Source organism: Zootoca vivipara, chromosome 15 (genome assembly GCF_965207765.1).
Source record: "Zootoca vivipara chromosome 15, rZooViv2.hap1.1, whole genome shotgun sequence".
Classification (NCBI taxonomy): Eukaryota; Metazoa; Chordata; class Lepidosauria; order Squamata; family Lacertidae; genus Zootoca; species Zootoca vivipara.
The window spans coordinates 12417106-12444545 of NC_142598.1; the positions used below are offsets into that span (position 1 = coordinate 12417106).

Sequence of the window (27440 nt, forward strand, 5' to 3'; positions counted from 1 at the left end):
TCCCATTTCCTCTCTTTGCGGTTCCCTAAAAGCAGGTTGTTGGTTTTTTTTTCTAATGCTGAGGCATGCTGGGGAAAGAAATCTGGGGCTGGAGGTCTCTCTGCTGAAAATGCCACTGTGTTGCACTCAAATGGCAACGCTAATTACCATGGACAGCAGGCTGCCACCAGTGGAGAAGGAACAGGACCACGTGTACTTCCATTCCTTGCTTGTAACGCACACATGCGGTAAGAATCAGTTTTGAAGAAAAATGCTAAACCTTTTGCCCCAGCCCCAGATGTAAAATGCTCCTTTGATCTCATACATTCACCTCCAGAAGCACAAGATTCAGGCTGTGTGTTTTCATAACGTTCTCTACAAATTATTGCCCCATTTCATTCCATATAAAGAAAATTCCCACTTGCAGCTGCATTCAGAGGGGCAAAATTCTAATAAAATGTTGCATTAATTAATCCTGTAACGAAGATAGATGCATGGTTGGAAGGTGCATGGCTGTGGGGTACAAAATACAGTCGTACCTTGGAAGTCGAACGGAATCCATTCCGGAAGTCCATTTGACTTCCAAAACGTTTGGAAACCAAGGAGCTCCTGTAGCCAATCGGAAGCCACGGAAGCCCAGTCAGATGTTTGGCTTACAAAAAGAGTTCGCAACTCTTCCAAAAAGAGTTTGCAAACCGGAACACTCAATTCCAGGTTTGCGGCATTCGGGACAATTGCCTCTGGGCTCTCTGCTCTCCTACTTTCACTGCTCGCCGGGTTCTGGGAGAAGGGGGGGGCGTCTGGAATACTCTCTAGTGATAATGTGTCAGCCACATGTTCCTGCTCTGCTTCTCCCATTATTTCCCAGCTTTGCCCCTCTTCTATCTCTGAGCTGTGTCCCTCTGCAAACCACCGTTCATCATCATCATCATCATCATCATCATCATCATCATTTTATTTGTATGCCCCCTTTCCATAGTTAAAACAATTCTCAAGGCGGCTTACAACATGACAAGATTTACATAATTACCAAAAGGAGAAGGGGGAGGCAGTCTCCACCATTCACCCTCCGATGTCCTTTTCCTGACAGGTGGTCATCACAGTTTTCTGTAGGAAAGAACCTCCATAGTTTGCACAAAGAAGCCCTTTCTTTTATCTGTCCTGAATCTTTTTGCTTTGATGGGTGTCCTCGAATTCTAGTGTTATGAAAGAGGGAGAAACACTTTTCTCTCTATCCACTTTCTGCATGTCATCCATAATTTTAAAATTTTCTATCATGTCGACTTGTCCTCACCTTGTCTCTAAAAAGTTCAAAATACTGCAACCTTTCCTCCACTCCATCCCCCTTCATCATTTAAAACCTTTTCTGAATAATTTCCATCTCTACCAGATCCTTTTTGAGGCGAGGTGACCAGGACTGTACACAATATTCCAAATGCAGTCACACCATAGATTTATGCAACAGCATTATAATATCAGCAGTTTTATTTTCATTCCCCCCCCCTAAGAATCCCTAGCATGGAACAGAGGTGCTGTCTTGCGCCCAAGATTGGGGGAGGGGTGCATTGCACATGCATGACGTCATGTGAACGGTGTAGCATGGTTTATAACGTTAAGGAAGGGTTAAGGAATGCTTTTCATAGCTTGGATGGACACATTAAAGGTAAAGGTAAAGGGGCCCCTGACCATCAGGTCCAGTCGTGTCCGACTCTGGGGTTGCGGTGCTCATCTCGATCTATAGGCCGAGGGAGCCGGCGTTTGTCTGCAGACAGCTTCCGGGTCATGTGGCCAGCATGACAAAGCTGCATCTGGCGAACCAGAGCAGCGCACAGAAACGCTGTTTACCTTCCTGCCGGAGCGGTCCCTATTTATCTACTTGCACTTTGATGTGCTTTCAAATTGCTAGGTGGGCAGGAGCTGGGACCAAGCAATGGAGCTCACCCTGTTGCAGGGATTCAAACCGCCAACCTTCTGATCAGCAAGCCCTAGACTCTGTGGTTTAACCCACAGCGCCACCTGGGTCCCACTGATGGACACATTACGTTTTGCTTTTAACGTTCACAAAGCGTTATTAAAATGTGACACCAGAGGGCGCTGCAGAGCAACCAGGAACCCGCAGTAGGGAAACTGCCTTTTGACGGACAAAATAAGGTAAGGAATGTTTTCAATTTACCAGTATGCGACATTTTAGAACAATATATCTAATACCGTTTTAATAATGTTACAAAGGTCAGTGTAGATCCAGCCAGAGCATCTGTGAAGCAGACAACAAGGTAAGAATGATAAATCTATTTTGAAAGCATACTAGAAAGAGGCTATACTGTATATAACACTTTTCATAGCAAATAAAAGCAAGCAAGGAAATAAACAACAACAACCTCAGAGTGTGTACACCTATCCATTTGTTCATGAGCAAAATGAGTAGGCAATTGGAAATCTCCTACAACTATACAGCCCATAACACATGGATAAACAGCAAAGCAATCAGGGAACCGTCAGCTAGCCAAGCATAAAGAGAAAGGCTGGGCTGGTATTAACTCAGTCAAACTCCATATCACTCCTTAAACCTGCATGAGTTGATAGAGGTGTGATGCAGCAGCTAAAAAAGCCAATGCAATTCTGGGCTGCATCAATAGGAGTATAGCATCTAGATCAAGGGAAGTAATAGTACCACTGTATTCTGCTCTGGTCAGACCTCACCTGGAGTATTGTGTCCAGTTCTGGGCACCACAGTTCAAGAAGGATACTGATAAGCTGGAACGTGTCCAGAAGAGGGCAACCAAAATGGTCAAAGGCCTGGAAACGATGCCTTATGAGGAACGGCTTAGGGAGCTGGGTATGTTTAGCCTGGAGAAGAGAAGGTTAAGGGGTGATATGATAACCATGTTCAAATATATAAAAGGATGTCATATAAAGGAGGGAGAAAGGTTGTTTTCTGCTGCTCCAGAGAAGCGGACACGGAGCAACGGATTCAAACTACAAGAAAGAAAATTCCACCTAAACATTAGGAAGAACTTCCTGACAGTAAGAGCTGTTTGGCAGTGAAATTTGCTACCAAGGAGTGTGGTGGAGTCTCCTTCTTTGGAGGTCTTTAAGCAGAGGCTTGACAGCCTTCTGTCAGGAATGCTTTGATGGTGTTTCCTGCTTGGCAGGGGGTTGGACTGGATGGCCCTTGTGGTCTCTTCCAACTCTATGATTCTATGATTCTATTCTAGGAGGCCAGTCATGCTGTTTGACTGAAACATGAGTATTCTCGTCTGGAATCCAATACCATATGAGAAACCTTGCTGCAAATGTTTGAGCATTTGCAAACATGCTGTATCACACTTTTATTTTATTTTATTACTATATTGTATTTTTTTTCTTGAAACTCAACTTAAAAACCTCAAGTAAACTGGCTTTGTATTGCCATAGATGCAAACCTTTTTAGAAAGCTGAACAAAAATGTTTACAAGATTCTCCCCACTAGAGGTCTCCAGAGAAATGCAAAAGAAGATGCAGTACTTTTTATCCAAAGGAGTGCTGATCTGATTGTCCCCCCCCCCCCCAGATAAGCTTTTAAAGGAGACTGGGGGCAGTGAAAAGGGGGGTTTGAAAATTACTGGCCAATTGTGGGAGGGGGTTACAATTTTTTGAGAGAAGGTAGCAATTTTTCCTTTGAAATAACAAAAACTTTTAAATAGGTTATTAAAAACCTTGGTTTCTTAGCAGGCGTTGCAAACAGCAGTGAAGACACTCCTATAGTCAAGTCATTTTTTATCGTATACTGTATATTCAAAGGCCTTTACAATAGATGGCAGAAAATAAAAGGAAAAGTTCAAAATTCCTACAGTCACTTGACTGCCGTTGACTGGCGTTGATTTTCCTCACTGTTGTGGTGCTTGGCAAACAACTAGGGTCTTTTTATTTAATTATTTGAAAATAAGGTAAAAAGAAAAGAAAAGGCCACTACCATTGTTCCCTGTAAACCCCTTCCACAAAAATAGATGCCCAACCTCTTCTGTGAAGAAATCGCCAGAAATGATTACCCATATTCACCACCTGAAAAACATGGTAGTAAATTTGGAGTAGCTCATTGAGCCCAGCTCTGAGCTTGACATTTGTTGGAAGACGGGGTGGGGGCTTACCTTCCAATTCCCGGACTGCAGAATCCGGGACCGGCAGCCGTGTGACACCGGAAGCTGCGTCGACATAACTTCCCGTGTCGCTTTGCCCTTCTATGGGCACCAAAAATGGCCGCCGCCAGCTTCAAAAGTAGCTTCCACGCATGACCAGAAGTGCGTCGACACAACTTCTGGTGTCGCCCCGCCCATCTATGGGCACCAAAAATGGCCGTCGCCGACACCGGAAGTCGCGTCTACGCACTTCCAGTCATGCGTAGATGCTACTTTTGAAGCCGGCGGTGGCCATTTTTTGTGCCCATAGAAGGGCAAATTAGAAAGGAAAAAAAATGACCACCGGCAGGAGAAAATAACGGAGAAAAACGGGAGACGAAGTGATACGGAGGGCCACCGGGAAAAGGTAAGTAAAAACGGGGGTTTCCCGGAGAAAACGGGGTACTTGGCAGCTATGGGTGGGGGTGGGGCAAAATTTTCCTCCTCTCATAGGATGAGAATGTGGAATCCCCAGCTAGGGATGTTAAGAAGGCAGAGATTTCCATTCTGACCTGCATTCATCGCAATCAGTGCTCTTTCCACTTTGCTGCAGTTCAGTTTCTGCCAGATACTACATTATTCCTCTCATTGCCCACTATGTAACTATTTAGCTAACTTAAATTCATTCCATTGGCTGTAAATGTCAAAACAATGTGAAAAACCCAAAAGAAAATTATGTATCATTTGCAGAGATGTGAACAACAACTATCAATCATATTGGCTCGACTGACTTCTGTTCCTCACCAGATGCAAACACAGGAACTGGAGCAATTCCCACTTTTTTCAAAATTCTCCAACATTCTTTTCCCCAGCTATGCTCCAGATGGAAGTTTCTTTGAAATTTTTGAAAATAACATGAATGTATGATAGTTCTATCCCCACCTTAGGAAAACAACCTGCTTTAGAATTAGGTTTGCAATATATATAGAAAGGGCACTGATGTTTTCTAAGCAAGATCTTAAATTCCATAATAATTAATAACTTTCAAAAATAGGACAAGTTTAAAGGTTCCTATCCTAAGGCAAAGGTTAAAAATAAATAAGCTTGCAATGTTACTGTTCCATGTACTGTATATGTACGTATATCTGAAATTATCATTGCAAAATAGGTTAGCGGAGGCTTAAAAATCAGCAGTTATGTACTTGGTCCCACAATGTTCTGCCGAAGCTAAGGTTGATTCATTCAGGGGCATTTCGAGAGGAAACGCTCTTGTACTGTATATTCCTGTGTATAAGACTACTTTTTAACCCAGGAAAATCTTCTCAAAAGTCCGGGGTCGTCTTATACGCCGGGTCGTGTTTCTTATACGGCGAGTATATCCCAAACTCTAGATTTTAACTGGAAAAGTTGGGGGTCGTCTTATATGCCCAGTCGTCTTATACTCCAGAATATATGGCACTTTGAAAAGCATGTATGGCAGGTCATAGGATCCCCATATGGCAATGTGCTCATCGGCTGCTCTCATGACCAAACATATGCTTAGCGGCTGTTGGGGCTATCTTCCAATCAGTGGACGTGTGGTGGTTGTGTGAAGGACAACTTAATACTCATGCCAACTGCAGGACTTAGCACATGTGTCGTTGCACGGGAGGAGAGGAACCTACCAAATACAACCCCTCACACATGTGCACCCCTCCGCTATGCCGAAGGACTGACAAAATTCAAAATTCTGCAGTGAAGGGCTTTGCAATCTTAAGCTTGGATAGTTCCGTTGGTTAGATTAGAACATGGTGCTGATAATGCCAAGGTTGCAAGTTCCATCTCCGTATGGGACAGCTGCATATTGGGTTGGACTAGATGATAGGCCCTTACAACTCTACAATTATATGATTCGCAGATAATTCATTTAGCTCATCAATATTTGCAGTTCATAGTAAGGTACAGTGAGGTTGTTGAAATCCTGCAGTGAGCCCATAAAGGCCCCATCCAGGTAATGGTAGCTTGGACTAAAACAGTTGGACTCTAGCACTGTGTACAAATATAGCCGTACATTGGTTTTCGAACAGCTTAGTTCTCGAACGTTTTGGCTCCCGAACGTCACAAACCCAGAAGTGACTCCTTCTGGTTTGCAAACTATTTTTAGATGCTGAACATCCAACGGGGCTTCCGCGGCTTCTGATTGGCTGCAGGAGTTTCCTGCAGCCAATAAGAAGCCGTGCTTTGGTTTCTGAAAGTTTTGGAAGCCAAACGGACTTCTGGAACGGATTCTGGTCGACTTCCAAGGTACAACTGTAGAGGCTCTTCAATAAACTCTATCTTTATTGCCTATTAATGACCTCTAGCCTACAGATAGCGGCATATCTTGACGAACCTGGCTTTTTAGGTTATGTGAATACCACTAAAATATATAGAGAGATTGGGGTTCTGCAGGTTTCTGATAGCTGTGGCACCATTCCCCCCCCTGAATTACAATGGAAGGTGGACCATTTTCTTACACCCAGATGTTACTCTTACAAAAACAAACGCAATAACCACAAAACAAGTCTGGAGCAGGGTCTTTTGAACAAAGAAGACAGGCAACATTTCCTGAGGGCAGATAGTTCTGCTGTTTTAAAAAAATGACTCAGTGTTTCCAGATGTAGAAAATGAGGCAGAATCACATGCCCAGGGCAGAGGCTGCGCGGGAAGAAAGAAGGCCAGAACAGAGCTTCCTTCAGACATGTAACAGGTTCCATCCATTGTGGGCAAGTGCTGAAGCTTGCAGCATCTTGGAACTGATTTTTTTTTTTGGCAGGTGTATTGCCGCGCCCATCACACAAACTGAGAATCAGTTGTGTGGATCGATCAGTACGACTGCTGGAAGAATCACAACAAGGCTTTATAGCAAAAGGAGAGCAACACGCTGGGTTGGTCGTGGTGAGGAGTCATTTTTTATTTATCATGCAGAAATTTATTGCCAAGGCTTCGGGAAAGCTATTCCTCCCCCGCTGCAGCAAGAGCAGGGAAAACAGGGCAGAGTCCTATTTAATGAGTTTTAGTTAATCCTAATAGTGAGAGACAAAAGAACGCAACGAGCCTTAACAATGGGCGTTGCTCCAAACTGGGCTCCTCCTCCATCCTTCCTAGCAACAGCATCTCCCTTTACGGTGGCTGCTTGTGGCCAAATGTCTCTGATTCCGTTGTTCCTGCGCCCTTAATGAACACCGCGTTCTGGGAGAAGGGGGATCAGAAATACTCTCCAGTGACAATGTGTCAGCTTGCTACCCTGTTGCAATTCCCCCTCCCTTCTTCTAAACCTTCCCAAGTTCATCTATCTCTGAGCTGTGACCTTCCTCAAACCCCTGCTGTAAATCAATGCTGCATTCCCCTTCTCCTGCAGCATCAGGAGAAGGGGCAGGTGATCTCCATCATTCCTCATCCGTCTCGCCCTCTTGAGTCCAGTTCCTAACTTTTATATGCCGTAACGGTTGAAGCCATTCACAATAACTGAGTCAGATTTATTGCTGGGTGATATTGCCCTCACAGTGACAGATCCTGTGAAGTGTCTTCTGGTATTCAGAAGCTACATTCCTAATAGTGGTATCCTGCTGGACCTGAGGACATTCCCAAGATGAGAGGAATGAGCCACCTCTTTGAGCTCTGTGTCTTCACAAGACTATGTGCTTTTCATGGTATCAAACAAACCTGGGCTCCAGAATCTGCTTCCCTTCAAATACAGTTGTAGTGAAAGAGCTACTGCAGGGCAGATGTTCTTCAGCATCCTCATCATAGCTGCCAAGTTATCCCTTTTTTTAAGGGATTTTCCCTTATGCTGAATAGGCTTCCTCGCGAGAAAAGGGAAAACTTGGCAGCTATGATCCTCATCCAGGTCCATCAAGTCGCTGTTGCCATTATTCCTGCCATTGCAGTTCCAGGTGGTACCAATGGCTCCCAGGCCTTAAAACTTCCAGGTTGTTGCAGGCATGGGGAGACAGCGATCAAGTTCTCTCCTGTGCCCTTGTTGCTGGCGTACCCACTGAAATGCTTGGCAACAAATGACACACAACACCCACTTTCCACGCGTATTTTGGCTTTTATCTGTGCATTAAACATTTTTCTCAAGATAGAAATACTTTGAGGTACGAATAATTTTAGACATGCCAAACATTGTCACAGATGCAGACTGTTCAGGAACTTCTCAGGACAGTTTGTAAAGTGTGAAAGTACGAAAACAACATGTGTGAATGTTCACCAGATTAAATATACCTCCAGTTTCCTGGAGAGAATTTGCTCTACATTTGAAGATCAGGAAGGCTAACCACGTGCGAAAGAAAAATGCCCTCTAATAGTAGTCGCTTTTAATGCCGTGGATGAGCGAGAGGCATAAGAAAATGCTGTTGGATCATGCCAATGGCCTATCCAGTCCAGCATCCTGTTCTGACAGTGGCCAACCAGCAAGCAGGATCCGAGCATGAGTGCACTCTCTGCTCCTGTGGCTTCCAGCCACTGGCTTTCAGAAGCATTGCTCCCTCTGCCTGTAGAGGCAGGTAAAGGTAAAGGGACCCCTGACCATTAGGTCCAGTCGTGACCAACTCTGGGGTTGCGCGCTCATCTCGCATTATTGGCCGAGGGAGCCGGCGTATAGCTTCCAGGTCATGTGGCCAGCATGACAAAGCCACTTCTGGCACACCAGAGCAGCACATGGAAACGCCGTTTACCTTCCCGCTGTAGCGGTTCCTATTTATCTACTTGCATTTTGACGTGCTTTCAAACTGCTAGGTTGGCAGGAGGTAGAGCTTGCCATTAATGGCCAGTAGCCATTGATAACCTTATCCTCCAAGACTATAAACTGTTTAAAAAAATTAGATTAAACGAAATAATTCAAACAATTATTTTCCTGCTGAGAAGTAGCTAGCCCTGTTTATGTGCTCATCTGAAAGTGTGCAGGGTTAAAGTGACAGGTAGGTAGCTGTGTTGGTCTGCCGTAGCTGTTTTTTTTTTTTTTTAAAAAAAAAACACCCTTCCAATAGCACCTTAGAGACCAACTAAGTTTGTCATCGGGATGAGCTTTCGTGTGCATGTGTATCTGAAGAAGTGTGCATGCACACGAAAGCTCATACCAATGACAAACTTAGTTGGTCTCTAAGGTGCTACTGGAAGGCTTAAAGTGGTGAGAGGGGCATGCAAGCAAGCGCTGCCCCTGTGTCCCTGCATATTCCAGCTTCATTCCTGACCTTTGCTTGTTGAGCGCAAATGGAAATGGGGTCTCAGTCAGGGGCGTCTTTACCCATAGAGGCAAGTGGCGCAGGGTGCCAGGGCGCCAAGTTCCGGAGGGTGCCAGGGAAGAGGCGGAGGCTGGATGCGGTGCCTCCTGGCATCAGCTCACCGCCCTCGCCCACCTCCGCTGTGCTGCTGTGCCAAAGCAGCGCCGCGCCAGGAGCCTCTGTCTGCCATGGCTGTCGCGGCACAAACTGGCCAGCTGAGCTGGGAGGTGCCGCGCCCAGCCTCCGCCTCTTACCCGCTGGAGGAGCCGCCCTCCAGCTGCTGCCTGCCTCCTCCAGCCCCGCCGGCAGCACCGTCCTCCCTTAAAAACTCTGGGAAATGGGAGGGGGCGCCGGAGGGAGCTTTGCACCACGGCGCTGGATATGCTTAAGAGGGGTGGGGTAAGACTATCTCGTTGGCATGCTATACCAAATATACGATACATTCCAACCCTACACTTATTCACTTTAACGCACAAATAGCGCTACTAGCAACTGACTTTGGCTAGTAGGCCCTCGGAAAGAGGCTGAAGCAAGTTCTGCTTTCTTTTGCTGCGGCCGTTTCTCACCTGCCTCATCTTAAGAGCCAGTGTGGTGTAGTGGTTAAGAGCAGTAGACTCGTAATCTAGTGAACCAGGTTCACGTCTCTGCTCCTCCACGTGCAACTCCTGGGTGACCTTGGGCTAGTCACACTTCTTCAAAATCTCTCAGCCCCACTCACGTCACAGAGTGTTTGTTGTGGGGGAGGAAGGGAAAGGAGAATGTTAGCTGCTTTGAGACTCCTGTGATAAAGCAGGATATCAAATCCAAACTACTATTCTTCTTCTTCTTCTTCTTCTTCTTCTTCTTCTTCTTCTTCTTCTTCTTCTTCTTCTTCTTCTTCTTCTTCTTCTTCTTCTTTCCATGTAGCCTGGAACATAGCTGCCAAGTTTTCCCTTTTCTCACGAGGAAGCCTATTCAGCATAAGGGAAAATCCCTTAAAAAAGGGATAACTTGGCAGCTATGGCCTGGAAACCTCTCTGCTCTGTGAGGAACAGCACATAATATTCAAAGGGCCGGGGCCTTTTCAACACTGGCTCCAGCCTGGTGGAATGCTCTGTCTCGTGAGACCAGCGCCCTGCGGGATCTGATTTCTTTCCGCAGGGCCTGTAAGACAGAGTTGTTCTGCCTGGAATCAGCTTGATCCCCTCCCCCTCTTTCATTGTCCTTCTGTCCTTCTATTTGGGGACTTCGCTGGCTTTTTTTCTGGCCCACATAGGACCAGTCTGGATAGTTGGCCTTGGTGAAGATGTGACGTTTTCTCCCCCAAAACAGATTTGATTCTGGGCTTCCACTGAAATGAGGCTGCATTTTAAGTTGTATTTTAATCCCATTTTTAAGTTGTATTGTAATCAATTGTTTTTATACCTGATGTTAGCCACCCTGAGCCCGGTCTTGGCCGGGAAGGGCGGGGTATAAATAAAATTTGTTATTGTTATTGTTATTGTTATTGTTATGTATTGGTTTGATATCTGTACATGAGCTAGTTCTGTAACTACCTTTCCCGCTCCAGGGTGATTCAAACGGGTGCAGTGACAGTTGCTATTGGTTAACTTGTTAGCACTATTTGGATCCTTACTCTGATTGGGTCCCGCCAAAATCTGAATGTATCCTTTCCCCAACTCCTGTTCCTGAGAGTATAAAAGGAGCTTGCCCTTTCCCTCCAGTCAGTCAAGTTCCTACTACAATAAAGGAAATTGTTCTTGTTAGACTGGACTCCTAGCATATCCTTGCTAGCATGCAGAATTGTATAGGCACTGCACCCACAACATAACTATTATTATTATTATTATTATTATTATTATTATTATTATTATTATTGCTTTATGGACAGGTTGCTCATGAGTAGGACATACAGTATTAATATATAGACAAGAGCAGGGCCAGGCCGTTAGCCACCTGTCCGGTCTTTTTTTACAACTGTGTGTTGAGTGCAGTTGTCTGGATCATCCCTATTTGTGCAAAGCTGCTACACTCGAGGAGATGGGGTTTTTTGCAGTAGAACTTGTTAGGAATAAATCCTACTCGCGAGTTACAGTCAAATAAGGTATGTATTCTGGTAAGACCTACAGTCTTGAACAGAACAAATGAATACAAACAGGAAATAGCTTCAAGTTCACTAGAGTATATATAGTTTAAAGTGTTACAACTTAGAAAATAATAGTAAAGCCCTAAACGGCCTCGGTCCTGTATACCTGAAGGAGCGTCTCCACCCCCATCGTTCAGCCCGGACACTGAGGTCCAGCACCGAGGGCCTTCTGGCGGTTCCCTCACTACGAGAAGCAAAGTTACAGGGAACCAGGCAGAGGGCCTTCTCGGTAGTGGCGCCCGCCCTGTGGAATGCCCTCCCATCAGAGGTCAGAGATATAAACAACTACCTGACATTTAGAAAATACATAAAGGCAGCACTGTTTAGGGAAATTTTTAAATCTGTGATATTTTGATGTATTTTAATGTGTGTTGGAATCCGCCCAGAGTGGCGGCGGCGGGGGGGGGACCCGGCCAGATGGGCAGGGTATAAGTCATAAATTATTATTATTATATCATTAGTAGTACATTACAGTGTAAAGACCCAAAAGCTATCAACTAATAATACACTCGAGGAGGCATTAGTGTGTTGGCTTTCCTATACAGAAGACACACTATTGACACCCGGTTGTAAACAGGTCAAGGAGAAGGCTAGTTTGAATCTTCTCCATGCTGATTTCCCACGAGCCGAAATATATGATTCCCTTCCATAGCTGCCAAGTTTTCCCTTTTCTTGCGAGGAATCCTATTCAGCATAATGGAAAATCCCTTAAAAAAAGGGATAACTTGGCAGCTATGTTCCCTTCCTGTGGTCTGAAGCATTACACACCCGCATAAACTGTATTGCTTCTGTCAAGTGTTTAAGAGCAATTTCTCTGAGTATGCAGGCAGCACATAACATAAACCTTACAAACCAGGGTTGTGTTTATGCCTTGCTGGGAACAAGGATGAAGGCACATTTCTTCTCCTAAACAGCTGAGAAGGGGCCAGACATTTTCCCGAAGCTACTGCCATGTATGTTCTAGTTGAGATTCCTGCATTCCAGGGGGTTGGACTAGATGACCCTTGGTGCACCTTCCAGCTCTACAGTTCTATGACGCTATGATTCTATTTCTTCAGACTGCAGGTGGGTGGAGGTCTGCAAAAACAATTGTGCTCATACGAAACAAGTCCAGAAGAAGAAGCTTGGCAAGGAAGGGGGAACAAAACCTTTCCCTGATATCAAGTTTTCAGAGTGCAGACAATTTGTGTGTGTGTGTGTGTACGTTCCCTCATGTGAAATCCCCAAGCAGGGGGAGTTTTACCTTTTATCTACTGTTGAGGAGAACTTGGCCCAGGGCCTTTTTGAGTGAAAAACTGGACTAACTCGACATATTCCAATTAAATCCTAAGGGTGTTGTCATAAATAATAATCTTACATCTACAACACATGGATAATTTAATACAGTTGATCTGACTGCTTTAAATATTCACCGAAGAGGGCTGGGGAACAAGTCTGTGATAAACTATGCATTATATACCTATACTCTTACAGTACAGACGGCCGAGGGAATTGGCGGGGGGGGGGGACGACAAGCGCTGATATTGAATGTTTTTTAGTTTCCACTTTCATACTGGGCTCGTCAGATGTCCCTGTTTCTTAGAGGGTGGATCCAAGTCTCAGGTTGATCCATTTCCCCTCCCACTGTGCTGTAGCATGTATATAAACGTTGAGCTCTCTGGAGCCTATTGCCAGTTCTCTTCTCAGACTAGTCAGGAGCAACACAGAGACAAAAGGATGGAGTTCCTCTGGGTTGCCAGAGTCACCGTTTGCTTTCTGTCCGTTTTCCATACGGCAGAATCTTCCACTGCTCATTACGACAAGATTTTAACCCACAGTCGAATCAGGGCACGTGATCAAGGGTAAGTCTGCATTTCGTCCTCCTAAAATCCATCACTGGGGTCGCAAATTTATTGCTCGGCCAAAAGTGGAGGGATCCAAAAAGGGGTGCGCCTTAAGGATAAAATTTGGCGGAGTAATATTTGTAAGAAGCATAGATATATACACTGGAAGGTTGAAGGTTGCTAACCGAATAAATTAGCTGGCTGTTGAGCAGAAACTGAAAACAATCATCAAGTTTATGTACAATATAAAACATGTACATAAAACAGGACATTTCAGGAGGGTTAAACTGTGCCAGAGCTCATCAGAGCTCAGTTTAGATATCTGTTTTCCAAGGGCTCAACTCTGGAATAGATTACGCCTCTGCCCCCCAAGCAGATTCAGAGCACATTTCGCTAAGTAATCAAGAACCCACATTCATCAGGGATTGCAGAAAAAGACTGTCGGGTCAGAGGGCACAAAAATGTGAGCCCTGGAACCTCTTTTTGAGAAATGAAGAACTCCATTTCAGATTTACTCAACCAGTCACCCTTTTTGGTGTAGCCCAGACTAGATAACTGTTGCCAATTAATTGCAATAGTATGATACAGTATCGCTGTGTGTGTGTGTGTGTGTGTGTGTGTGTGTGTGTGTGTGTGTGTGAAACAAGCAATTTCTTGATTCACTTTTAACCTCTGAATGTGATAAACATGACTGAATGTTTATGAGCTATTCTGCCTAATTAAAATGGTATGTTAAAATAATCTAGTTCCTTGTGGACAAACAGCAATTGCTTATATAGATGGAAATGTTAAGGATGGAAAGGCTCGTAATACTTTTTTAAAAAATCAAATGAAACCTAATCTAAAACAAAGCTCTGCCATCCCATAGTTAGCTTCCACATGAAGTTTGAAGGTGGAAGTTTCGCACACAGCAGAATGCACAAGCAAACCCCATCGGAATGAATGGTGCCGAATCTTGCACAGCTATGCTTCATTTCGCTGGAGCTTCTGAAGACATTTCCTTTTTTCAAATCAAAAGGGTTCATTATTAATATTCAAAAGGGTGGGTTGCTTCGCTCCCTTTTTCCTCATTTGGTGAAGGGATTGTTTATTTAGCTGCTCTTGTGCTATTCCAAACAGTGGCAACCAAAATAAACGATTGTATGATGGAAGATGAGAGTTTCCCTTGGGTCAGCAAAGGAAACAAAATGTTTGCCTTACTCCATTATCGCCCCCTGCCCCACAACTGCAAATTAAGCTTTGCAGCTGTGAGATGACACCAAACAGGAGGGAAGTGTGATGAACTTGCCAGTGAAAGAGAACAACAATTCTATCATATTACCTTCCTCTCTCTGAAGGAAAAGAAAAAAATCTCTTGGGAACTGATAAGATTTGGCTATAAAAACAACAACAGCATTAAATTTCCTGAATTGAAATTCAGAGGTGGCTGTTTGAAATATCATTTGGTCTATGGCACAGCATGTTCTATATCAACTGGTGGGTCGGGATCTACTAGCGGCCTGATCCAAGTTGGGTCGTAAGAAGAGCACTATGTTGAAAGATTCAGAAATTGCATGTTTTGGTTAAAATTGGGTCCTTGGTCTGAGAAGGTGGGAGATACCTGGTCTAGATGGACCCTCACCATAAAATTCCTACTGTGCCTACTTGCGGATGGGGAAATCCTATTGTCCATCTCTAGCCTTGGCTATTCAAGTGTGAAGGTGGGGGGGGGATAGAAATGAAGTAGGGAAACCATTGGAAAGCAGGAGGAATTCCAAACAAGGTAGAGACTAAAATGTGAACAAACTCTTGGGGAGGGGGGAGGACACCAAGCCAGTGGACATTTCAAGTGAAGCTGTCAAATGTGGTTCGATTCGAACTCTGAGTCTCCTGATCATTTTTCAGTATGAAATGTTGTAAGCCTTGTCTGTGCAAGTAAACTTTTACACACTTTGGGGGGGGGGATTTATCAAATGAGTCCCCTGAGATTGACTTGGGGGGGGGGGCATGTGGGAGAATCTCCAGAGAACAGTGTGCCATGGAAATAGAGGAGGAGAGACCGTTCCATCTGGCAAGCTGCAATGTTTGTGCTGGCCGGACGTTCACCACAGCCCAGCGTTGAATTCCACCCAATATTTCACTTGCCTGAACTCTCATGAACTTTAATCAAGCTACCATATCGGAAAGAGACTCCAGCCAATTTTTGCTTTTTAAGATGAACGCATTAGGCACCATAAGAACTTCTTACCTGAGATAATTTCATTAAAGATTTTTGTGTGTGTTACAAAACAAACAGATAAACAGGGAAAGGTACATCTATTGTCCCCACTTTCCATTCGTCGTCTTTTTCACTGTTCGTTTACATATAGTGAAGGACAATTTTCATCATAGACATTTTGCAATTGGGAGAAAAGGGACAGGGGAGTAAGGCAGGAGAGACATGGGGGTATTGCTCATTTGTTCTATTGCCTATTATTAGTGCAGGGATTTGTGTCAGCATCATGTGGATAGGTCCATTGTATTTATTTATTTGTTTTTATTGATAATGTGAGAGATTCATGGGTCCCAAGCTTGATTGGTTGTGTTCAGTGTGGTTAGTTTGTATGGGGGGGGGCAGTGTTAGGTTGTTGGGTCAGTTAGCCATATTGATTTGTATGCTGTTGCAGGGGGGATACAGGGTCATTGTCGTGTTGTCCGTGTGATAAAGGAAAATCATATTGCAGCGAAGGCAGGGTTGCCATATTTCAAATAGGGGGGGGGATGAAGTTTGTGTGCTATTTTTAAGGGAAATCGCCAAAAATACTACATTGCCCACATCGGTTGCCATACGTCCGGATTTCGCCGGACATTTCTAGCAATTTCTGCCTGGACACTGCTTCCGACTGCAGTATTCTGGATATGTCCAGGGAATTCCAGGTGTATGGCCACCCTAAGTGAAGGTGACCTCCTTTGTTTGTCCGCGTTCGAATTGGTTGGCTAACTTCTGGGCACCGCAGTTCAAAAAGGATACTGACAAGCTGGAACGTGTCCAGAAGAGGGCAACCAAAATGGTCAAAGGCCTGGAAACAATGCCTTATGAGGAACGGCTTAGGGAGCTGGGCATGTTTAGCCTGGAGAAGAGAAGGTTAAGGGGTGATATGATAGCCATGTTCAAATATATAAAAGGATGTTATACAGAGGAGGGAGAAAGGTTGTTTTCTGCTGCTCCAGAGAATTGGACACGGAGCAATGGATTCAAACTACAAGAAAGAAGATTCCACCTAAACATTAGGAAGAACTGCCTGACAATAAGAGCTGTTTGGCAGTGAAATTTGCTGCCAAGGAGTGTGGTGGAGTCTCCTTCTTTGGAGGTCTTTAAGCAGAGGCTTGACAGGCATATGTCAAGAATGCTTTGATGGTGTTTCCTGCTTGGCAGGGGGTTGGACTGGATGGCCCTTGCGGTCTCTTCCAACTCTATGATTCTACGATTCTCTAGCAGTCATTTACCTAGAAATATGGTAAATAGACACTGGAAGGATCTGTCTGGAGTGAAAGATAGAAGTGGGGAACCATGAGGACTTCTTAACTTTTGCTTCTTTCTCTCTCCCAGCCCAAATGTCTGTGCTCTCCAACAAGTTGTGGGCACCAACAAGAAATACTTCAGCACGTGCAGGAATTGGTACCAGGGAGCCATCTGTGGCAAGAAAGCGTAAGTCCTGCGCCTTTCATGACTATTAAACCTAGGTGACCCAACCTGTGACATAAGCTTCTCAGGCAACAAGGACATGTGGCAACACTGGGAGTGGGAGCAAGAAACCACGTGCGCCTCACTCTGGCCTAGAATCCACACTCTGGTACTCGGTAGGCTGGAGGAAAAATTATACGAAGGCAGGGACTTCACATATACAACGCTAGACTTAACAAAGCACAGAATCACCGAAGAGAACTACACAAACATATTTCATTTGCCGTTTTTATAGAGGTCGCAGAAGCAAGCACCAAATGGGCTTCTTAATGATTATTTCTAGCATATTTCTTGCTGCTATTTCATCAGCAATAGCAATCCCAGGGGGGAAGACAATCGCAGCTCAGTGGAAGTATGGCTGTGATGCAATGGAGCACTGTCTGTACTTGAGGAAAGGCGACTAGTGATAGGTTTTCCACGTGGCTGCCAAATTTGTCACATGTGTAAGGGAGGGAAATATCGGACCAGAAAACCATCGGCGTCTGCGATGTGAACTTTGAGGAGGTGATGCAAGGGGAAAAGTGTGCAATAGAGTTCTAAGCCGAGCGGTCCAAACCCCTCTCCCGTACACGGGGTGGGGTTTGCAGCGAACACAATATCCCACTTTCTCTTCCCCAGTGCCTGCCTACTTGTACGGGAGAACAGGATGAGGCGAGAAGGAATTCCTAGCTTGCTTAGTCAGGACAAAGCAGGGTTAAGCTTTAAGCCCTCTCAAACGCCCTTCTCCTTTCGAAAGGAGGAGATGGATGGATGCTGCTTGGCTTCAGAGCCTTTCCCAGGTTCAGACAGGCTTAAATGTGTTTGGCTTAGGGTTCATGTTTGTGTGCTTACTAGGTGCCGCAAACTGAATCAAACAGAAAAAGAGATGTTTTCCTCCCCGCAAGGACGTTGGCAAAGACTGAGGTTCCATCTATCTCCTGGAACTCTTTCTTTCCCCGCACTTCTCAGATATGTGACGCATCAGTTTTCTAGATGCACTGAGCCGTGAGGGAACATATGGCTTTGCATATTCAAAGGCAATGCCTGGCTAGACATGAATCCCTCGAGCTTCCCAGAGGAAGTGTGCGCTATGTGTTTAAAGGAACATGATAATCGAAAATACACTCGTATAACGTTTTACTTGCAGCCATTACAGTTTGGCAAAATTCATGGCGCATCTGTATCAAATTTGTGTTAACCTAAGTCTCTCTCCCCCCCTTTATTTTACTGGATCTGTTGTAGAATACTGCATGGGGTGAGGGGGTGGCTTACATTTCTGCCTCTCTCTTTTCTTTTTTTAATGGAAGGGGAATCAAAGCTGTAGGAGTTTGGCCACTCTCCTGTAGCTCCCAAGGCAAATTTTGTGTGGACAGGCGGAGACTCCCCCAACATAGCTGCCAAGTCTCCCGTTTTCCCTGGGAAATCCCCATTTTTCCAGCTGTTCCTAGCTGAAAAAATGGATTTTTTTTCCTGGTTTATTCTGACGCGGTGGCCATTTTGGAACTGGGCGGAGCATGCTCAGAAGCGACTTTTGAGGCTGCTCTGCCCAGTTCCAAAATGGCTGCAGTGCGACTTCTGGCATGGCGGCCATTTTGGAACTGGGCCTCCAGGTATCCAGCCTTGGGGGGGGGCGATGCCAGGCAATACGGCTAGGGGCCATGTGGGATCAGGGGTGCTGCGCACGCCCACACAAAGTACGCCCCCCCCATTTGATGTGGGGAGCGGTCATTGTTAAGACATTGAATTGGAAAATGCATACCAGTTGTCTCATCAATCATGAAAACTGCCATTTTGTTTTATAAGTATTTGGTACGTAAGTTTAGGAAGGAAGTTTAAAATACCTTTCTGTTGCATCCATGAGCCCTTTGAAAAGACCTAGAGCCCAAAGTGGCCAGTCTTATAGGTGAATTACATACCTGCATTTTGCTTCTGCTGTGGCTAAGGCACTGCCAAGTTGACCAGGCTTCACATACCTGGCCCAAAAGGGCCTTTACAATGTGTTCTTGTTCTTTTCCTGTATTGTGCAACTGACAGTTTGTTTCCAGGGATTGTTTCAGTTGTGTATCTCCCTCTTTGAGTACAAACTCATCCAAGAGAGGTTAAGCTAAGGCTGGGCCACCAATAGTAAACTAGTTTTACTGAGTCTCCTAATAAGTCATAAACTAGTATTTCATGCTCAATCAAATAGTAAAGGTAAAGGGACCCCTGACCATTAGTTCCAGTCGTGACCGACTCTGGGGTTGTGCGCTCATCTCACATTATTGGCTGAGGGAGCCGGCGTATAGCTTCCAGGTCATGTGGCCAGCATGACAAAGCCGCTTCTGGCAAACCAGAGCAGCACATGGAAATGCCGTTTACCTCCCCGCTGTAGCGGTTCCTATTTATCTACTTGCACTTTGATGTGCTTTCGAGCTGCTAGGTTGGAAGGAGCTGGGACCAAGCAACGGGCGCTCACCCCGTCACAGGGATTCGAACCGCCGACCTTCTGATCAGCAAGCCCTAGGCTCAGTGGTTTAACCCACAGCGCCACCTGGGTCCTGCTCAATCAAATATATGTAGCCTATATCTTCATACAGAAAGGGTACAACTGTAGCCAGAACATTTTCTTCTTGAAGTTGTTTAATACGTTCATCGCAACCAGAATTGCCTTAACCCTATACCCCACCTTTCCCCCTTGACAAGGACTCAAGGCGATTAACAATTTTTTAAAAAGAACACTTTAAAACATAAAAAAATAATATAATTAAAACTACTATGCAGGTAATTACAGTAAAAATTACAAGAAAAACAGCATGGCACTAGCCCTTTCGTTAAAAGCAGTCAGCTCCCCAAAGCCTGTCAGAAGAAAACAACCTTCACCTGCTGGCAGAACAACAAGGAGGGGTCCAGACAAGCTTCTCAAGGTTCCAAAGTTGCCGGGGAGGAGCCACCAGAGAGAAGGCCCTGTCCTTCATCTCTACTTAGTGTGTCTATGAGGGCAGTGGGAATGAGAGAAGGGCTCCTACGAAGACCTCAGAACCTAGGCAGGGCTTTATAGGTTCATAACCAGCACTTCGAATTGTGCCGGGAAACAGACCGGTAGTCAGTGGATCTGTTGTAGCAAGGAAGCTTTCTTCTCTTAAGCTATGTACACCAAGTGGCTACGGGGCAGAGAGGGGACCAGTGGAGGGTTGTTGCCTATTTGGGGTGTCTTGGTTTTTGTTCCTAACATGTTATGACTAGTAGATGAACCTAAATGTTTGTATAGGTAACACTATCCTTTACCTGTGGTCCCTGTTCTCAAAAAACTCACAAAAAATCCCATAAATGATGTTTTTTAAACAAAAACAAAAAAAAAACACCCAAGCATGGTTTTATTGCAAACCAATCTGGCATTCAGCAACAAAAACGCCAGGTCAAACACAGCAGACAAATCTCCAGCAATTCTTTTGTACAGTATTGTGCATTTTATTGCATTGCATATTTTTTAAAAATATTTTTTTATAAGTAACTTTGTGTTTTTTCCGGTAAAAAGTAGAAATCATAATGATGAAGCCAGTTTAACAAGTCAACAGCTGGGGAAATAAAATGGTGATATATTGCTATATTGTGTTGATGTCTTGTAGAACTGTCTTGTATGAATGCTGCCCTGGTTATATGAAGATGGAAGGTGAACGAGGATGCCCTGCAGGTAATGTTGGAGAACATGAGCTTATATTTTGCTTACTTTTTCTCCCAAAAGAAGGGAGCAGGTGGGGATACGAGGTAGCTTGTGGGAGATCAATGTTATGTTTTGAAGCATTGTTTTAGGGAAGAGTCACACGTTAAAACCAGGCCTCGTTTTTTAAGGACACAAGAGGGATCTGTTCATGTGAGTGGCATGATACGTAAATGAGGAACTGAAGGAATATTGTGCAGAATGGTCGCCGCTCACCTGGTCCCGGGGTGGGCGGCAGTTGCGAATTGTTGCCATCACCCACCCACCCTAGCTCCCTGGGGCAAAACGCTCTCTCATGTCATTCAACCGTTGGGGAATTTCCATGGCCAGCTGCAAGGCATAGTGGGAAAGCTCGCCATCCTCAAATTTAAACAGCCCAATCATGGGCAGGTTGGGGGGGGGCAGAGTCTGGGTGGCAGACCGGAATGGAGAAGTCTTCACTCTGGTCTGCCACCTGGAGCTATAAGCTGTCGTGATTTATGACGTAACCAGCAATTAAAGTTCACTTGGGACAATCTGTCAGCAGCTCCTGGCTGGTTGCCCAGAGAAGTATAAAGACAAGGAAAAGTTTCTTACCGTCCTTTTTTATTTCAATATTTTCAGAGAGAGGCTATAGAACCCAGCCTCTTGGATAATGGCGTTGTCCCAAGTGACTCTCCACCCTCCCCCTTCTCTTCCACTTCCTCATCCGTCTCTTCTATGGGTGCTGCTACATGTCCTTCGTCTTTGAGCTCTTTGCTCTCCTACTTTTAAGGCTCACCGGGTTCTGGGAGATGGAGGGTCTGGAATGCTTTCTAATGATGTGTCAGCTGGATGTTGTTCTGGCTCTCGCACAATTTCCCAGCTTTTCCCCCTCATCTGCCTCTGAGCTGCTACCTCCCTCAAACCCCTGTTGTAAATCTATACCAGGCATCCCCAAACTGCGGCCCTCCAGATGTTTTGGCCTACAACTCCCATGATCCCTAGCTAACAGGACCAGTGGTTGGGGAAGATGGGAATTGTAGTCCAAAACATCCGGAGGGCCGAAGTTTGGGAATGCCTGATCTATACTGTCTTCCTCTTCCTCCTCCCTGGAAGAGTCAAGCTGGGGAGGCGGTCTCCATCATTCCTCCTCTGTCCAGTCCCTGTCATAGAGTTGCCGCTGTTGTCTTTCATCTGGAGTCCACAACACAGGGGTTAGTTGATTTAGTGTCAGTCCCTGTCATAAGCTGGCTGATCCCTGAGTATGGTAACTACATTTTTCATACCCTTGAGTGGACCATTTGTGTGTGCATCACCTAACTACGCTATTTTCAGTAGCGTCCTTGGAGAAAGCGCACAAATTCCTAAGCAACCTGAAATGGGGGATTGCCTTCCTTTGAACATCTGCTTCGCTATGTGGTTTGGGTCATAGCTGCCAAGTCTCCCGTATTCCCTGGGAAACCCCCATTTTTCCAGCTGTCCCCAGCCGAAAAAAACGGATTTTTTTGTTGTTTCCCGGTTTATTCTGGCATGGCGGCCATTTTGGAACTGGGCGGAGCATGCTCAGAAGCGGCTTTTGATGCTGCTTTGCCCAGTTCCAAAATGGCTGCAGCGTGACTTCTGGTGCGACGGCCATTTTGGAACAGGGCAGAGCAGCATCAAAAGTAGCTTCTGAGCATGCTCCGCCCAGTTCCAAAATGGCGGCAGCGCTACTTCCGGTCTGCTACTTCCAGTCCAGTCCCTTATTTCTCAGGCCGGAACTTGGCAGCTATGGTTTGGGTACCGCTGCACCCTAAGTCAAATCGTGAGCTAAACCTGGGGCCCTGAAGCAAGCAGTATTTAATTCAGCAGATCCCGTTAATTATTTCCACCAGATGACGTGGCACCAGATGGGGTGAGGGGAGGAGGACAACCCGTTGTAAACAGAAAGTACAGTGTGCTTGTTTCTTGTCTTTGGCAGTTGCCCCCATAGATCATGTCTATGGTACTTTGGGCATTGTGGGAGCGACCTCCACGCAACGCTACTCTGACATGTCAAAACTGAGAGAAGAGATTGAAGGACCTGGCTCCTATACAATGTTTGCACCAAGCAATGAAGCCTGGGATGCTTTGGATCGTGTACGTATTTCAGAATGGATTTTTTTAAAAAAAACGTTTTAAGTGCTTTTGGATCTATGGATATATAAATCCAAGTTACACAAATAAATTATTGGTGGGGGAAAATAGAAGAGTTTGGATTTGGATTTGATATCCCGCTTTATCACTACCCGAAGGAGTCTCAAAGCGGCTAACAATCTCCTTTCCCTTCCTCCCCCACAACAAACGCTCTGTTACAAAGAAGTGTGACTAGCCCAAGGTCACCCAGCAGCTGCATGTGGAGGAGCAGAGACACGAACCCGGTTCCCCAGATTATGAGTCTACCGCTCTTAACCACTACACCACACTGGCTCAGAAATAGTAACACTCAGCTGCTGAACATAAATTTAAGAAAAAACTACCCAGTTAAAGTACACCAGAGTTTAGTGTTGCAGGTGTGTAGGGCGGAACTGGGGAATTGTTCTGTCCAGAAGCCAAACTGCTAGATAGACCAGTTGCCTTAGCACGATGTTGAATACCTCCCGTGTGGTCTTGTTCATCTCACATTGCCCAGTGGCAGAGGAAGCAGCAGCAACACCACTTTGGCTCCCAGCATAGCTGCCAAGTCTCCCGTTTTCCCCGGGAAATCCCCATTTTTGCAGCTGTTCCTAGCTGAAAAAACAGATTTTTTTTGTTTTTCCCCGGTTTATTCTAGCGCGGCGGCCATTTTGGAACTGGGCGGAGCATGCTCAGAAGCTACTTTTGTTTTTTTTAAAATACATTTTATTCCAATTTTCCAAATTCAACAAATTAACAAAACCAATCTTTTATACAAAATCTTATATTCACATCTTTTACCTTGCTCCGCCGAGCTATGACTTCCCCCCCTCCCTTCATGCGGGTTTCTTGTTAATTCCTTTTTTTGCAGTTCCTTTTTTAACATATTGGTCAATTCGTAAGGTTTATTTTAATCCTGCGAGAGTTTTTAATGATCTACAGTTTTTCTCCATATAGTCCACATATTTACTCCAGTCCTTTTGAAACCTTGTCTCCCCCTGGTCACGAATCTTGCATGTCAATCTAGCAAGTTCAGCATAGTCCATCATTTTTATCTGCCACTCCACAATTGTAGGTAATTCCTGTAATTTCCATTTTTGGGCTAACAAAGTCCTAGCCGCGGTTGTTGCATACATAAACAGTGTTTGATCTTCTTTTCTAATCTCTCCTCCTATTATTCCTAACAAAAATGCTTCTGGTTTTTTTGGAAAGGTATATCTAAACATCTTTTTCAATTCATTATATAAACTTTCCCAAAATCTTTTAACTTTTTCGCATGTCCACCACATATGATAAAATTCACCATCTTTCTCTTTACATTTCCAGCAGCTTTTATCACTCATTCTATACATTTTAGCTAACTTAACTGGAGTTAAATACCATCTGTACATCATCTTATATACATTTTCTTTCAAGGCAGTACATGCTGTAAATCTTAAAGTTTGATTCCATAGTTTCAACCACACATCATATTCAATATTATGCCCCAAATCTTTTGCCCATGTGCTCAGAAGCTACTTTTGATGCTGCTCTGCCCAGTTCCAAAATGGCTGCAGTGCGACTTCTGGCGTGGTGGCCATTTTGGAACTGGGCAAAGCAGCATCAAAAGTCACTTCTGAGCATGCTCCGCCCAGTTCCAAAATGGCGGCAGCGCTACTTCCGGTCTGCTATTTCCGGCCCGGTCCCTTATTTCTCTGACAGCAACCTGGCAGGTATGGCTCCCAGGCCACCAAAGTAATACAGTCGTACTTTGGAAGTCGAACAGAATCTGTTCCGGAAGTCCGTTCGACTTCAAAAACGTTCAATAACCAAGGTGTGGCTTCCGATTGGCTGCAGGAAGCTCCTGCAGCCAATCAGAAGCCACAGAAGCTGCCATGGACGTTTGGGTTCCAAAGAATGTTCACAAGCTAGAACACTTGCTTCCGGGTTTGCGGCGTTCAGGAGCCAAAACATTCAACTCGCAAGGCGTTTGACTTCTGACGTACGTCTGTATATGTAAGAACCTGACCACAGGCTAAGATCAGGAAGTCAAAGATGAAGGCCACGGATAGGGCTTGATAGAACATAAGAACGTTGGCTGGGTTGACAAATGGCAAGCAGTGCTGAAAATAGCCTTTTGATCCCAGAAGGGCTCTGCAAATTTAGTCGGGTTTGTGGAGCAGAATATGGTGGCTGCACAAATAGTGTGGAAGAATGTTTGTGGAATAGTGGGTAACCTGTAAGAAAAAACATAGGGGGATGTGAAAGAAGGCAAGATGACCAAGACTGCATGAATAAATGAATGTTGTAATTCATGGAGCAGCGGTACTTTCAAATGAGAGAAACTTAGAAGTTTAGCAGCTGGATGCTAAATGAAGTATTGCAGCTTGCCAAAGACAATATTAGCATGAGAAAAAAAACATTAGCATGGAGTATTTCACTTGTAGCAGAGTAATCTGGTGTATATCAGGCTGACCGGGATGGTGGCCATGGAAAGTCTCTAACTGAATCTCTTCCCCTAGGAAATCCACGAAGGCCTGATTGAAAATGTAAACATCGAACTGTACAATGCCCTCCATAACCATATGGTGAACAAGCGCATGTTGACAAAGGACCTCAGGAATGGCATGGATCTGGCGTCTATGTACGACAACCAAAAACTGCATATAAATCACTACCCCAATGGTGTAAGTCTTTTTATTATATAGTACCAGGAACTTTAGTCCCAGGAATAGAGAAGAGGACATTGCAATGTTGCATGTGATATTTATGTTATAAATGTGGCTCTAAACTTGGAAAGAGCTGTAAACTTCAACTTTCTAGATAGGATTTCATTTTTATAGGTAGCATGCTTCGCCACGGGGGGCGGAGAGCAGGTGCACTGCCCCCAGGGACGTGGCGCACGTTCTGGGGGCGGGGGGCGTCACACATTTTGGGGGCGGGGTGCGTGTTTGGGGGCAGGGCGGGCAACCGCGATGGCGCCCCTGGGATCACGCCACCCCTATCTTCCTACACCCCTGTTTATAGGTGTTGGGTGGGATCCAGAGGTGCAACACGATTCTATGTATGTTTACTCAGAAGTAAGTCCCAGTGGGGCATATGCCCAGGGTAAAGGATTGCAGCTTCAGTTAGTTGACCTAAGATCCTGCTGCAATCAAGTCAGACATGGCTATTTATTTATTCTAAAAGTTATATGTAATTTTTTTGATCTATGATTTCAAGGCAGTTTACAAAATCCAAAGATGTACCAAACAATCAGCAGGTTAAAAACAATGGCTACTAACACAGTGTTAAGTTTCGCTCTGTATGTTCACCTTTAAAAATGTAAAAACATTATTGCTACCAGATATAGGAAATGGAATGCATCTTGTACAAGTTTTATTGCAATGTGTGTTCTAGCTAGATTCTTTCCAGAATGTTTTATAGCAGACATCACACATCCCATAAAGGTGCTAGAAGAATAAAGAAATGTGTGACGCTTTCTTGATAATCTTCTGGTTGCCAGCAAGTTCTGTGCTTAATAATTTCTGGCATCATTCTTCAAATGCAGGTTGTTACAGTTAACTGCGCTAGAATTATCCATGGTAACCAAATTGCTACAAATGGTGTTGTACATGTCATTGACCGTGTGCTGACCCCTGTTGGAAATACCATTCAAGACTTCCTTGATGTGGAAGATGATCTTTCATCTCTCAGAGTAAGCTTTCCTTTGTAATTATGAATGTCCTTTAGCCTCGAGTTTCTGCATCCTGATTTTCTGCTCTCGGTGTCTTTCCCTTCTGGCTCCCATTCCATGGCCACGGCTGTTGTGCAAATCCTGTACAAATACTCCAATGGGAACTGTGCTATGGCAGCCTTAATCCCTGCGACGGGGTGAGCTCCCATTGCTCTGTCCCAGCTCCTGTCAACCTAGCAGTTCAAAAGCACACCAGTGCAAGTAGATAAATAGGTACTGCTGTGGCAGGAAGGTAAACGGCACTCGTAACTTACCTGGCAGTTCTCCATTGGCTTCAGGGCTTCTCCCACCCTGCCCTCCCTCAGTTAAGCCTTATTTCGCAGGTTAACCTCTTCTTCACAGGTACGCGTGTGCTGCTATGTTATGGTCGCTGTTGAAGGGCCGGAAAGGAATTTTCCTGCATTGGCAGGTTTTGCCTTCCCCGTAGCAAAATGTCACAACTTTGGCAGTTTCAGGCCTTGGGCGGAATCCTTTAGTCTATCTTCCCTAAGGGGTGTGTGTGTGAAGCAGTGACCCATGCCCCCCCTGCGACGGCGATCCCAGGGTTCCCCATTAAAGGGGTTGTTTTGAGGGGAGGCATTGGCCGTATGCCGTTAGGTTGTCATTGCTCTCCCCTGCGACGGTGGTGAAATGGGGGGGGGGGCTGTCTGCTTGAACAGACGTTCTCCAGAGCCAACCCAATCCCCACATATTCGGGATAACCCTGATGTTCCCCAGATCCCTGGCTGGGCACTGGGAGGGGGAAAACGGCCAATGCCTAAGCCAAAGTCTCCCTACACCTGAAGTTTTAATAAAGTTGTAGCCAAATTTTAATCCCATAACACATTGTCTTCAGTCATTATTCCACGTGGGTGTCGCCCAGGGTTGGGGGGTCTCCGTCTGTCCATGCAAATACGGTAGGTACTGCTGTGGCAGGAAGCTAAACGGTGTTTCCATGCGCTCTGGCACTTGTCATGGTGTTCTGTTGCACCAGAAGAGGCCACATGAC

At 45.1% G+C, this 27440-nt stretch overlaps 1 protein-coding gene across 23 annotated transcripts in view; it reads left to right on the forward strand.

Moving 5' to 3' along the window:
* Positions 1–13110: 13110 nt before the first annotated feature.
* POSTN (periostin) overlaps positions 13111–27440 on the forward strand; it is a 53970-nt gene continuing 39640 nt past the window's right edge. For all 23 annotated transcript variants that reach the window (XM_060269184.2, XM_088658956.1, XM_060269185.2 and 20 more), the window contains exons 1-6: positions 13111–13282; positions 16833–16931; positions 20552–20616; positions 22565–22722; positions 25239–25403; positions 26267–26413. In XM_060269184.2, coding sequence (XP_060125167.1) covers positions 13158–13282; positions 16833–16931; positions 20552–20616; positions 22565–22722; positions 25239–25403; positions 26267–26413 — 759 coding nt within the window. In that variant the 5' untranslated portion in view covers positions 13111–13157. The remainder of the gene's footprint in view (positions 13283–16832; positions 16932–20551; positions 20617–22564; positions 22723–25238; positions 25404–26266; positions 26414–27440) is intronic.